General features: G+C 40.6%; 1 protein-coding gene across 1 annotated transcript; it reads left to right on the top strand.

The window, feature by feature from the left end:
• The first annotated feature begins 832 nt into the window (after nucleotides 1–832).
• On the top strand, nucleotides 833–13,627 carry LOC140925095 (uncharacterized). The gene is made up of 6 exons (XM_073375043.1): nucleotides 833–924; nucleotides 1,830–1,900; nucleotides 3,077–3,239; nucleotides 3,917–4,423; nucleotides 5,521–5,799; nucleotides 12,884–13,627. The coding sequence occupies exons 1-6, from the start codon at nucleotides 865–867 to the stop codon at nucleotides 13,505–13,507; spliced, it is 1,704 nt and encodes a 567-aa protein (XP_073231144.1). The 5' UTR covers nucleotides 833–864; the 3' UTR covers nucleotides 13,508–13,627.
• Nucleotides 13,628–14,655: the final 1,028 nt, after the last annotated feature.

Genomic DNA, 14,655 nt, shown 5'->3' with positions numbered 1-14,655 from the left:
AGCGGGGCTTAATTCCATAGTAATACCGCTTTGTTCCGTATTTACACGAATAAGCACCGCGGCGTTAATTAACTCCCCCCACGCCCCCATGCGGCGCTTATTTAAGGGCGGCGCTTATTCGAGTAATTACTGTGATTGACCACCTAAGAGTTTATTACATTTAGGGCAAATTGTTATCACATTTAGGACTTTATTACATTTAGGGCCGTTTATTACATTCAGAAACTCATAAGGGGTTGAATCAACCCCTTATGAGTTTCTGTTACATTTTAATAGGCCTTCTATATAGTTTCGTCTTCTGAGATCTTCTGAGCCCGGCGTCAGTATAAACCAAACGCTACACTTGAGATATATAAAGCATTTCAGGATCGCTTGACTTTTCGTAATCGACATATGATAATTTACACTAGCTGGGATCTTTCGATTTTGTGAAATTTACAGAGAATATTGGACTGCCGGTCATTTAGTGTTTTGAAAACCTTGACCGGCAGTCGAGCTGAAAAAAGTTGAGTGTCACAAACAATGGTTTCATCTTCTGTGCCCAGCGTGATCTTGAGATCTATAAAGCATTTCAGGATCTCTTGACTTTTCTTAATCGACATATGACAGTTTGGTTCACTTGAATTTTTTTGGATTTGTGAAATTTACTGAAAAGACATGCACAGGACTCAGCCGGTCATTTAGTATTTTGAAAACCATGACCTGTTACCGGCCACTAATACTTAGCCACATTTTATTATTTATTCACTGCGAAGTTAGCAGGCTTTCTAAACAGATGGTTGGTTTTATATTGTTGCTTGTCTTTTTATATTGCTCAAATTATTTAGACTACAAGTACTATCGGATTCGGTCAATTGACACAAAATGGACACTTCACAGACGTACTTGATGGTTTTTGTGGTCTTTCTGAACACGAACTTCAAGGTAAACCTTAGAGGAGTGAAATCGCTTATTTTGCTGTCAATTGAAGAGCCTTCAATTGGTCATTTTGATATTTCATCTTCCCCCTTTTTTTTTCAAAATGTATCTTTTACTGCTAATTTAAAAGCTGTAAGGTAGTGCAAAATGTTGGGTGAAAACGTTGCCCAAGAAACCAAGCAATTTCAATTGTGGCTAAACCAAATGCTCACATGAAAAGATTTGTCTTGGGTTATAGGCGAATTGAAGTGTTTACGTCGAGAACACTTGTTCCGGGTACTTGGATCACCTTCTTTCTCAAAGAGGGTGACCCTTCTAGCCAAAGCAAAGTGTAATATCTCATGTAAACGGTCGACATAAATTTACAAAGAAATTAGGCAAAAGTTTGCTTTGCCAGGGCCTCGGGAAGAGGATATCCCCTGTACCAGAAACGACGGAGCAGCTAAACCGTTTTTGGCCTACGTAGCTTTTGTTATAAGGACATCTATCCGATTTTACGCTCATGATTTTGTAAACACACTCCCTCGGGGCCAAAAAGCAAAATCATCAAATGCAACCAAAATCAATTTAGAAATATAACGCCTTGTACTTTGGGAGAGGTGACAATTTGATCAGCAGGAAAACTGACATTTCTGTGAATATCTTCAAGTAGCTTTACTTTGGTGCGACAAGGTTTTTCACAAGTTTGGAGCAACAGTGAAACAAATGAAGCGCTTATTGTTTTGGCGCATCACTCCCAGTTAAAGAAAAAAAGTCGTATAGAACTGTAGCGGCCTTATCACTTCTGCTCTGCCACTTGGGACAACATTTTCCCATGAACATCAGAAGATTTGTACTGCTCTCCAGGCAGAATTTTATATTCATCCTCTATTGATGACAACTTGCTAAGATGATTGATTCTTGTTTTTTAGGGTTTTGGAATCAACGCGGAAGATTGTAACTTGTTAAATCCCAAACAAAAAGCGGCCTGCTTTGATAAAGGGTAAGACGTCATGAATCTTTTTTTCCGATAAAATTTCCGGTATTTCTCCTCTCTGTGTAGTGACGTCACCTTCGAAAAGCGCGAAAAAAAATTACTTTATTAAGAAAAATAAGTTTTTTGGAATGAGAATAATTTCGATTTTTAAATGAATTTATGCAGATGCCTCATCAAGATTTCCGGTGGGGAAACTTCCGGTATCGGTGGAGCCTGGGAACAAAGCTATCCTAGTACACACCAGGCTTCCTCTCTTGCCATTATACCTTATGTGATCGATGCGAGTTTTCCCTTTTTCTCCCCAACTCCACCGACAAGCTTTCCTTTTTTCTTTAACCCACCGTATCGGTTTTTCCGCTCACCTTTGATCAAGAGAGAATGATACCTTGATGACCTTCGTGAAACTAGACCGCGCGGTCATGGGAACAAAATTCAAAAATAACCCTCGCAGCATGGCGCGAACTAAAAAAAGATTGAAAATAATTTTCATAGGGCACAGGGATTCGCTCTCTTACCTCATTCTCTCCTGCTTTGATAAGATCATTGTACTAAATAAGATAGGGTTACGGTTGTTATAGACAATTTATTGCCTAAAATAAACGGCCACTTAAGTGACCCAATTTTGCCAAAACTGGTGTACCATTTGTATTCTCATCAAACCGAGCTTCGCCAATGCAATCTCCCTGCACTTGAGTAGCAGGCGGCATAAAGGAAATTTATTTCACGGAAGTGAAATAAAACAAAGAGCCATAATGGGACTCTTGATAAAACATATAGCAAGAGAACCACCGAGCACTATAATCGATCGTCTAGCCTTAATGTGTGAAGTATGAAAGGTTGAAAATCACCAACTGCACGGGGCAAGAGTTTCTGTTCTAGATAAACAACATTAGCAATAATCTTCAGAGGCGGATCCACGATTTTTAAAGGGGGCGGGTGTTGTACCTCCATTTTTCCTTTTCTTTTCTTTCTTTCTTTCTTTCTTTCTTTTTCTTTTCTTTTCTTTTCTTTTTTTGAAGCTAGAAGTGCACCATTTATGATCGGGACTCGATCACCAAATGAGTTAATAATATCAAATCCTTAATGACTGTAAGTATCCCCTGCACTCCTCCCCTAGATTCGCCTTTGTCACAAAATTTTTAAAATAATCATCCTTCTATTCCCTTCCATTACATATAAAAGAGCCTTGAAAAAGACAGATGACGCCGGAGATGTAGCATGGATAGAGACCTGTGTAGTGAAGTACTTTTGCCTGCAGCCCCTGCCAGGACAAGGTCCTAAAATGTTTAAGAAACCACAATTTGAAGAAGAGATGAAAAACTTCGTCCCCGATGACTATTTTGAGGTAATATTGAGAGTATTGAGATGGTGATCTTACCCCTATTACAGTGCTAGCTCTTTTGGTGTCCCATGAGAAAAAACAATAGACATGTTCCTAACACTAGAAGGAGCACCTTACCTTCAAGTAAACAGGGTCTCTATTTAAATTCAGTTTCAGATAGTCCGCATCCAAATTTCTTTAAAATAGACCTTTCCCGTATTCGCTCGGCTGATTACGAAACAATGGTTGCAAGTCGAGACTGAACTTGATTCTTTTATTTATCAAGGCCAACCTCGACTTAAAACCATTGTTTCGTGATCATCCAAGCGAATTCGAAAAGGTCTATTAGCATCAAGATAGCTCTTAAGTAAAAAACGCCTCAACCAAGTGAACCTGTTAATGATAGTTTTGGCGTAAACGGTCGTAGCAGCAGTAGCAGTAGCAGTAGTAGCAGGAGCAGTAGCAGTAGCAGTAGCAGTAGCAGTAGCAGTAGCAGTAGCAGTAGCAGTAGCAGTAGCAGTAGCAGTAGCAGTAGCAGTAGTAGTAGTAGTAGCAGTAGCAGTGGCATTAGTAGCAGCAGTAGCAGCAGCAGCTTTAATAACCAGTAGTAATAGCAGTAGAAGCAGCAGTAGCATCTTCTGTTAGGCCGAGAAGGTGAAATCCTTAAAGGCCCATAAATGAATTAATTCGTTTGTACTTAGTACGCAGCCACAAGAATCGAGAATTTCTTTCTACGTAACCCGGACTGGAAAGCAACAAAGGCAAACCCAAATTACAAAGCCAATGGGTGCGTGAAGCTTCTCGCCATCACCGAAGCTCGATACCTGTACGTTACCTATGTACTGTTCATGCAGAGCGATAAATCACTTACTGCATGTACTCAGGACAGCAATGGCAGGTACATACTCCCCACAGCCGTGTGCTTCCCTCGACCCTACGGCAGCGCTACTTGTACATCGGATTACGATGTGGGATTAATTGGACACACCTCGGGGATCCTGACGGGAGCGTTCAACGAATATTTCCGGCAAAAATTCAACAACAAGTCGTCAGAAGAGGTATTTGATACCAACGTCTATGCTTACACCCTGGAATACGCCATGCCAGAACTGTTTATTGGTATGACAGGATACTTTAAGAATATTGTGCCTTACTTGGATCTAAAGCCCTGGTATCAAATGCAAGAACTTGCCAGCGCATATTTTAAGGTAAAGAGTTGAAGGTAGAATAACTCAAGAATGAAAAGTTTTAAGGTAATTCCGAACAAATAAAACCCAACATAGATTTTTCATGAAACTTGGTACAGTTATCAATGGATACTCGTTAATTTCAAAACGAAACCAAAAAGGAGGGTCAAGGTGTTCGTTTTTAAGCTATACGTTGGCAACATAGATTTACGTCATTCTGGTGGCGTACAAGAGCATTATGATGGCAGAGGGAGGACTAAGGAGACTTTTTAGCGTGATAACTGTTATAGTTCTTGCTGACTAAATAAAATGTAGATGTTTCAAAATAGTGGCTAATAAGTGTTTAGTCGGACGTGCTTGACGATATATTGTTCGGCAACATTGCTTTTACTCCATTTCGAGTCATATCCGACGAAAAGAAAAGAAAAGTGAACTATCAATGTTATGCGCAGTAGAGGTGCGCGGTGCGAAACTACGGAATTAACTTAAAAAGTTAATGTTGTTCTTTTGTGAGAACGTGATTAAAATAAGCAGATCAGGGATTACGCTGACTTAATTACGCATTCTGGGGGACGCTACTAGAGGTGGGTCCCATTTGGGCTATTCAGTGACAATGCTTCGAGGTTTCCCTTTTAGACAACTTTTCTCACTAGAGAAGTTTTCGTATGGCTCTAAAGAGCGACGTCACGCAGCACCGTCAGTCTACAGAATTTAGAGTAGTCGTTCGTTGATTGCCGAGTCTCCCACGAGATTCCTTCTTATTCAATGAAGACACCATCGTTGCCATGGTGTTGTTGTTGGTTCTTTTCTCTGCTCCAAGAGGTTTTTCTCCGGGTACTCCGGTTTTCCCCTCTCCGCAAAAACCAACATTTCTAAATTCCAATTCGATCCGGAATGCTCGAGCGTTTAATACACGAGCCCCGGGCTCGGGAGATTGGGCAACCACTCCTCACGCTATCGAGCTGAAATAAAATTAATTTAATTTTTTTTAAATTTAATTTAAATTTAATTTGGTACGGCACGTCTATTCCGCGACTTTTCCACATAAAAACCGTTTGTTGACAAATGGTCGTTAAAAGTATGAATATTTACTTGCTTTTTTAACTCTTTCAATACAGATGTATAAATTCAGAGAATCGTTCTACAAAGAACTGAAAGACTACGCCCAAGCCAATCTTGGAGGGCTGGGGACAGTCAAGTCTGTACCGGATCGCAATCGGTATTTTACGACGTTAATCGAAAAGCTTGAGACTTGGGATCAAAACAAGACGGGAGTCAAGAACATCAACGACTTGAGGAAAGAACACAACAAGATATACGAAGAAAGAGTGAGAGATGCTAAAGATCACTTTGACACGAGGGAGAGTTATCAAGAAATTGTTAAATATATGTCAGAGGTAAGATTAGCTATTGATTATTAATGATATGACATTGAATTCAAAGGTTACAAGCAATCTGTCGTTATTTAGCTGCATTATTGACCTTTTCTCAATTCGGCTCATGACGATGAAGCTTGGGCCAGCTTCCATACAATCAACGAACAAAAGGTGTTCATACTAGCTAGACCACAATGCAACATGCTCGTTATCTCAAAAATGCCCGTGCTCATTTTCTCCCGTGTTATTCACTGTTTCTACTCACAACGCCCTCATATTTTTACCTTCTTACCTTTATTTATTTTACCTGCATAAATTACGAGTTTATTTCTTTGTGTAAGAGACCATTTTTTGTGGGCATAGAGGAGGGGCTGGCGGGTTTCCAGAATATGTCTATATGGATATTCACACCAACCCCTCTCCGTCTACATATTTTTTACCTAACTCCCAATCTACGATCCCCAATATGACCAAAATTTTCGGCTGACCCTCCCACTTTGGACCCAATTTCTACCCTCCAAACCAAAGAGTCGCCCCCCACCCCCCCCCCCCCCCACCAGCTCTCGATAAAAATAGAAATATAAAGCATTTGCCCTTCCCCTATGTGCATCGGCCCTCTTCTCCCCGGCCCCTCCCCCCTAAGAATATTAGGGAGCTTTAGCATCGACGACGGCAACTGCAGCGAAAACGTCAGTTTTAAAATGAATTCCCGTTTTTTCAATCTTTGTCGCTTTTATTCCAATTCGCTGAAAATGGCAAGTGTAGGCGAATTTCCCTGGAGTTGATTTCTTGAGGACCGCACCCAAGTTTAGAGCAGAGAGAAAGAGATTCGTCGTGGCTTGTTTACGTCCTCCACAAAACTTGCAATTAGGCATTTTCACGTCGTAGTCGTGCAAGGACGGTAATGAAATGTACAAAAAAGCGTGATGCACGAGCAAAGTTGTAGTTTTGCGTAATAAACCTATTGATTTTTTGACGTCCTCTTTGCCGTCGTGAATAAGACTTTAGTTTGGCCACAGTTAAACTAACAAGAAACTATCCTTTAGTTGACATTCATGCGAAACAAAATCTAAGGTCAGCCCGGTTGAAACTTAATTATGCAATATGACACAAAACAATCTCTATTTACCCTTAAGTTAGTCGGATTTGACAAAGCAGTATTTTGGACAAAATAAATAATAAAGAAACTAAAAACACTGTATATATCATAATACGGTTTTTAGGGAGCTGTCGCCTCCTCAAAACAGTGCGACGTAGCTCCTTTAACGGATAAAGAAATGGTAGAATGTCACGACAATTAACGAGACGAGAAACATTTGAATCAAGAGAGACTGCATATAAACTATAGAAACCAAGGCAGAGTACTTTGATGACGGGTTGTGGCGAGAGAGCGCTTCACTTTTAAAACTAGTGATGGTGAGGTCATCTAGATTCTCTTTCACCTGCAATTCGAGGCTGACTTTGGATTTAGCAAGCTCCCTTGCTGTGACAAACTGTTGTGAAGCTAGCTTAGCAGCTGCTTTTGTAAACTCCAAGCAGTCTGAGTCCAACTCACGATAGTTGCCGAGCTGGAGGGCAGTTATATACGCCAAAACTTCCAGTGCTTTGATGCTAGTCAGTATGTTACAGCAGAGAAACAAACGGACATCCTCAAACTGTCTGGTCAGCAGATTGATATAAACAGCATATCGACTGGAATCGTCCGCCGAAAACGCCAAGTGCATACGAATAACATCAACTTCGAAAGAGGAACTGTACTCATGCCACCCTGTCGTGTTGTAGGGAGTTTCACGCGACTCTATAGGTATAAAATATAATACAGCGTGACTATTTCGGATGCCGATGAAGCAATGGTATCCATCCCATTCATATTCAGTTGTCGAGTGCACATCTTCAATAAGATCTCGGCCTTTCTCTGCTAGGCTTTTTCCATCGGCCTGCAGACGGCTTGGAAGTACGTTCTGCCAGTCTTTGATTCGATCAAAAGTTGTCTCGGAAAGACCATCAACGTAGTGTGTCAGCTTGAACCCTTTTGATTCAGCTAGTGTGTCAAATTTAGCGAGATTACCGTCCAAATAAAGCCGCATAGTTTCTTGTGGTAAATCCTGCAAAACAAACAACAACTCCGATTCTACGTGGCGGTGGATTCAGTTTTATTCCCATAATTCCATACGATGTTTGGCGGGAAGGTTCTAAAACAAAGTTAGTTTATAATGTTGCTAAACTGTTTTTAAGAATCTTTCCATAATCAATTTTATAGGCTGCCCAATGATGCGAGCATTTTGCAAAAGCCAAAGAAAAGAGAAAGCTATGGAGCAATGGATTATAATATTGAGTCAGTAAAGGTTACGGCATTAATGTTGTCATAGGTGGTTGGTCACACATTTTTGAACTTTTTGAAAGGGGTTGGCTGTCTCTAAAACTGCACATTAGAGGCGGGTAAATTGCAATTCCCGTATAGAAACAAGGAGGAGGGGTCATCACTTGTTTTTATCTCATTATAGGGCCAACAAAAAACGAGCTCCTTCAAATCGAATTTTACCGCCTTCCCCCCCCCCCCCCCCCACCCCCTTACTTTATGACCAGTCCCTTAATGCCCAGTCCCTTAATGCACGGTCAAATATTTTCATTGCTAATACAAATGACGGTGGGGAGTGATCCACTGCGGGGATGGGGGGGTACTCCTTTTGTCCAAGTGGTAGGGGAGATCAGAGGTCTTATTTTAGAGTTGGAAAAATATTTTCCGTGTGAACCTTTAAGGGTTCCGACTCAAAAGTCAGTTACGTAACATGATTCCCTACCTTTTAGGGCCAATAGGCCATTTGCACTAAGAGGTCATGTGACACCGTTTTAATGAAACTGAAAGTTATATGATTTTGTCTTCGAAAAACGATAAGTGGATCATATCTTAAACACAATAATAGTGATTTGGCTTTTCAAACCCGCACCATTTTCTGCAAATAAGTAAGTTCGTAAATAATCACGTGATCAAAATGTAGCCTGTGTACAGACGTCCTCCCTCCCTCAAAATGTGATTTTTAAAATTATGAATTATCTCTTTCTGAACACAAATTTTGCACTTAAACGTCAAGGAAAATGTTGAAAGGTGATGTGGTAACGTTTACAGCACATCTGAGCGAAAATATCAAACGTTTATCAAGATATAAGCAAAAAGTAGTTTTGGCCGCCATGTTAAAGGGCAAGAGTATGCCCTCCAACATGGCGGCCAATACAAATCATACTACTTTGTTGAAAAATCAAAGTGTCATAAAATATCTCCCTTATTGTTTAAAGGAACCATTGGTCACGTGACCTCTTAGTGCAATTGGCCTAATGCTATTAATTTTCTTCCTTGAACAACAAAAAGATGTTATCAGTTACTGACTACCGTAAACGATATCTGCAATCTATGGTCGGCCATTTGTTTCAAAATTATGACACGATATACGTGCGGTTTTTTTCCACGTATACTTGCAATCATTCCTGCTACACGATAAACGTGCGTTTTTTTGTCACGTATACTTGCGTTTTGTTCCCAAGTTTGTGACCATTTTCTTACAAACGCGCCTATATATGCGCACAAAAAAACCCATATATATGCGTTACAAACAAGCATGTGGTATATGCGGTCGCAGAAAGTCGCCGTATAAAAGGCACCGAATTATACCGCCAGCAAAAAAACCCCTTCATGTACGATGGAGCTGAAAAGTAACTTCAGTTTGAATCAAGCATGGCTGCAATGCCCGCGTTAATTTCGAGCAAGATTTGGTCCTTATTCATTGCCCTCACAGTAGTGGTGGTTGTTAGCTCCCCGACAACGGATTTGTTGGAATCCGTGGATTGTCTCTTGAGCGACTCTGTACGCTATTTCACAACTGCTGACCGAAACAACGATCGATTCAGTTAGAAATTAGCGTCCGACAGGCAAAACACGACTCATAAGCTCTTGATGTAATGTGAAACATGACCTTGAGACTTTTCTTCTTTTCTCTCTCGCACGCGAATTATCACCTTTTCGCCTCCACGAACACGTTCTAAGCCTCCTAGTCTCGAAGCTTTTTATTATTTCCCTGGTATTCTCACAGACTTTAATAGCCTTCTACCTGCCTCTCTTTCCTTAGTGCTCCTCCACTTTAATTGTGATTTTCATGGTTAACTAACTCAGCTCGTTCTCGTTCAACTTGCATAAAATGTCCCTCAGGTATCAATTTGCTATTAGTTCTCGAGCCCCGATTATTTGGAAGGATACTTTATAAATAACTTCAGTCTGGCGTTTTTTTGCGGCCAATGGCAAATCAGTATTTTTGATTGTAGCAGCTAGTTTCGCTCTCTGCACCATAGTACGTATCAACCGACGAGGAACTGCATAACATTCATAACATTCGCATAGACACAACAGTAAATTCCTACGAAGGAACAACAAGACATCGCGCTTTTGTTTAAAGACTCACTTCTGATCTCAAAAAAAATTAAATCGGACTGCATCAGGCTATCAGCGGTGAGAATGATCTTGACTCGGCGCAAAGCATATTTCTCCATACTTGGCCGGTAGCTTTAGTTTAAGTTATCGTGTACAACTCAAATCTGAAGATCTCAGTCACTCTCCGTGAAAACTCAAAATCCTTGAAACAACACTTATGAGCAGGGCCCAGCGTCATACTGACATAGCAGCCCGGGAGGGGCGAGCGGGGAGGGGGGGGGGGGGGAACTCAACAAATTCTTATTCAGCGGAGGCCCACCCCTTAACCTTTTATATACCATTTTTCACGATTTCGTATACCTTCTATTGACAAATGGTACTCCTTTCACATATCTTGCTTAGAACTTTGTATCCCTTTTAACTGCTGGAAACCTGCACTGTCATAAAATAGGAATCAGTCACAAATGTAGAACGCTTTCTCGACGGGTAAGGGGTTGGACCTCGGGGTGGAGCCTCCCCGTCAGGCCATCATAGGGAGTACCCTCTCCCTTGGCATAGCAGGAAATAATCACATTCCCGGACAAAGAAACTTACATGCAGGCATGTAGTTATTCCGCAGATCCAGGATTTACGGAGAAAACCATAGAAACTAAAATGTTTATTTAGGGCTCCGTAATATTAAATTAAAGCTTTAGGCTTAAACAGAGGTCAAAGAAAATTAAAACACTTTACAACTGCATGTCAACTCCTAGCAGGAACACCTAAAAAACCATAAACCACAGGAGATGATTACTCAGTATGCATGTAATTTTCTGTAGTGCTAGTAACTTTAACTTTAACTTTATTATTCCATATAGTACAAAACTCAGTAAAGCCAAAGCCGGGGGCTTATACGACCTGTGGTCAAAATGACAGAAATTATTTTATGTAGAAATGAAACCACTGAAGGCGAAATTTCAAAACTAAAACAAGATACAAAACTTAAATTAAGTAATGCAAGCAGTCCTATAGCAGAGGTAAAACTAGAAGTACTAGTGACAAATAAACTAACAATAAACTATGATAATCATGCGCTAATCCAATCCAGGCTTAAAAAGTAAAGTTTTAGTTTCTATTTAAAGTCAGTGTTGGTAAGGCTGTTACGGACAGTAAAGGGTATATCAGTGGGATATCCTTGGCCAAATAATTGGGGCTCGAGAACTAATAGCAAATTGATACCTGAGGGACATTTTATGCAAGTTGAACGAGAACGAGGTAGTTAACCATGAAAATCACAATTAAAGTGGAGGAGCACTACGGAAAGAGAGGCAGGTAGAAGGCTATTAAAGTCAGTGAGAATACCAGGGAAATAATAAAAAGCTTCGAGACTAGGAGGCTTAGAACGTGTTCGTGGAGGCGAAAAGGTGATAATTCGCGTGCGAGAGAGAAAAGAAGAAAGGTCCCAAGGTCATGTCTCACATAACATCAAGAGCTTATGAGTCGTGTTTTGCCTGTCGGACGCTAATTTCTAACTGAATCGATCGTTGTTTCGGTCAGCATTTGTGAAGTAGCCGGTACACAGTCTCTCAAGAGACAATCCACGGATTCCAACAAATCCGTTGTCGGGGAGCCAACAACCACCACTACTGTGAGGGTAATGAATAAGAACTAAATCTTGCTCGAAAGAAACGCAGGTATTGCAGCCATGCTTGATTCGAACTAAGTTACTTTTCAGCTCCATCGCACACGAAGGGGTTTTTTCTGACGGTATAATTCGGTGCCTCTTACATGACGACTTTCTGCGACTGCATATACCACATGCTTGTTTGTAACGCATATATATGGGTTTTTTTGTGCGCATATATATGCGCGTTTGTAAGAAAATGTCATATACTTGGGAATAAAACGCAAGTATACGTGACAAAAAAACGCACGTATATCGTGTAGCAGGAATGATTGCAAGTATACGTGGGAAAAAACCGCACGTATATCGTGTCATAATTTTGAAACAAATGGCCGACCATAGCAATCATCAGTTTTTCATCAGCTTATCAAAGTTTATCTTCTCTTTTGACAAAGACGTCATCAGTACAGTCGTACTCTTTAGGAGTTGAAATCAACATGGCTTCCAAAGTTCTTCTAACTTATGCGTACCTTTTAGAGGGTCACTTTTAAAACCGACCACCGATTACCCCTACCACTTGAACAAGGGAGTACCCCTCCCCCTCCGCGGGGAGTCACTATTCTTGTGCAAGAGTGCCACTCAGTTATTGTTGTATGATGATGTCAGAGACGGCACATTATTTAAGTTAACAAGGTCTCCTTTCTACATTAAGCATTATTTAGGCATCTAAGATTCCTTTTGTTTAGAGATAAATGACATATGAAACAGGTTCATGTAAACCAGACACCGCAGATTTTTCAACAAGATGTGTTGAAGGGATGAGGGGGGTTCAATTATTTTTCATGTATTTGTGACTAGTTTTAACTTTCGGTAAATATGCACCTATACTAAGAGGCAAGATGGCTACTCGAAGTAATTTCATAGACCTTATTTAAGACAGTGACAGTTTGCCTATGACAGAAAAGGTCTATGGTTGACATGTGAAATCCTCAGCCCACCCCATACTTTGACTAATTTATCCATAAAAACTTCTGTCTCAAATTGCACTGTCATCAATCAACCCTTTGTGTCGTGTGTTTCAGATGTCTGTAGCCCTAGTGTATGCAGCCGAGGCCTATCACACGCGAGGCGCTATGAGACACGTGGTAGGCGATCTTCAAATGCATTCAGCTGTTGTCAAGGAAGGCACCACGGTGATGGATTACTGGGCGTCCATGATCGAGAACTGGGCTGATTCCAACAAGGAATATGAACACTGCACTGAACTCAAAGTCGAAGCCTGCCTCCTAAAAATGAGCAAGTACCTGCGCCGTACTTTCCACGCCATGAAAAGCATCTACAATATATTATCTAGGATTCCTAACCCCGCAAATGCACTAAAGGCAGCCGGCCTTCTCCCAGTTTATCATTTACAGCCTGGAAAAGACCCAGAAACAATATCCCTGGAATGGGTTTCCAAGTATCGTGGTGCAAAAGATGAAATTCCCGACTTCGCAAAAAACATCAAGCCTTTCCTGGACACCGTTGGCTGCAGTGGCCAGACTGCAAACAAAGCACTGGATTTTGAATGCATGAAGGGAATCCAAGCTCAAGTGATGTCTTATAACAACATCCTGGTGTCTGCAACAGCTAAAGATTCACCGGCCATTCAAGCTATCTTTACTTTAATGCCCAATGGAAAACAGAAGACTCGGCCTGTCCCGTAGATCCGCGAGAGAGTCGAAGAAATCAAACAAGCAGTACATTGTATTACATGCTACAACGATATATTAGAGATCCATTTAACGCATGATTGTTTGTGCCGTAATATTTTGTTTTAACGAATGGAAAGTGAGCTGGAAGGCATAAATGTTATGGCATTCTCTAATATGTGTTAAAAAATTAAAGAAATAAAATATACGTCTATGGACCCTTGATGCGAATGTTTCATGAAAATTATTCAAGGTGCTGTTACATATTAGGCAATTTCTCTGGTATAATTTCGCAGATTTGTTGCACGAGACATTGCCTAGTGTAACATACCAAAACTTTCTCGCCGCAACTGTTGGGATAAGTAAAACTAAGAGAGACACTTTAGGTATGTTACACAAGGCAATGTCTCGTGCAACTTGTGCAACAAATGTGGGAGACAAGTTGCTAGGAAAATTGCCTTCTGTATTAACGGCAACTCTAAGCTCAATGGATATATGCAGCACCAAGCATTTTCACAAATATGACATATGGTAGCAAAGGCCACAGTCTATCAAAACGTTTGCCGCTGAGACCTACAATCTTGAACAGATGGGTAGAGAATAATGTGAAAACTCTGACCGTATTTTCGACTTTTAAATGTTATGAACAACAAACTCCCCTTCCCCTTCAAGCAATGTTGGTCCAGCATAGTTGTCATCCTCGATTGTTTTCTGAGCAACATTGCTTTAAGGGGGAGGGGGATATGGATTTTTTTCGAGAACAAAACAAAACATATATATGGAATATTTGTTTGTAAATAGGAATTTTATGTTTTCTCTTTGCTATGGTTAGTTTGGATTTCATATGCTCTTATCACAAAGACACATTTTGTAATGTAATACTATCGTTATCTGTGAGGTTATGTAACAGCTTCAGTACATGTGAGGCCGGCATGGATTACAGTTATTCCATTACCCCCTCTTGAGCAATACTTTAAGTGAGCCATCGGATTGAGTGATTCATTCTAACATTGCCCTTGCGTTAGTTGGCACCTTCAAATTTTGTGACTTTCTCTACAGGTTTTGTCTAAGATTGTGGCTACTATTTTGACGAACTTTAGGCCAGTCAATCTCGCGTTATCGCAAAATGTTGCCGGCTTCAAGTGGTTAAATCGAATGAATGG

Source organism: Porites lutea, chromosome 14, assembly GCF_958299795.1.
Source record: "Porites lutea chromosome 14, jaPorLute2.1, whole genome shotgun sequence".
In the NCBI taxonomy this organism is placed as follows: Eukaryota; Metazoa; Cnidaria; class Anthozoa; order Scleractinia; family Poritidae; genus Porites; species Porites lutea.
This window is presented reverse-complemented; position numbering and strand designations above follow the sequence as displayed.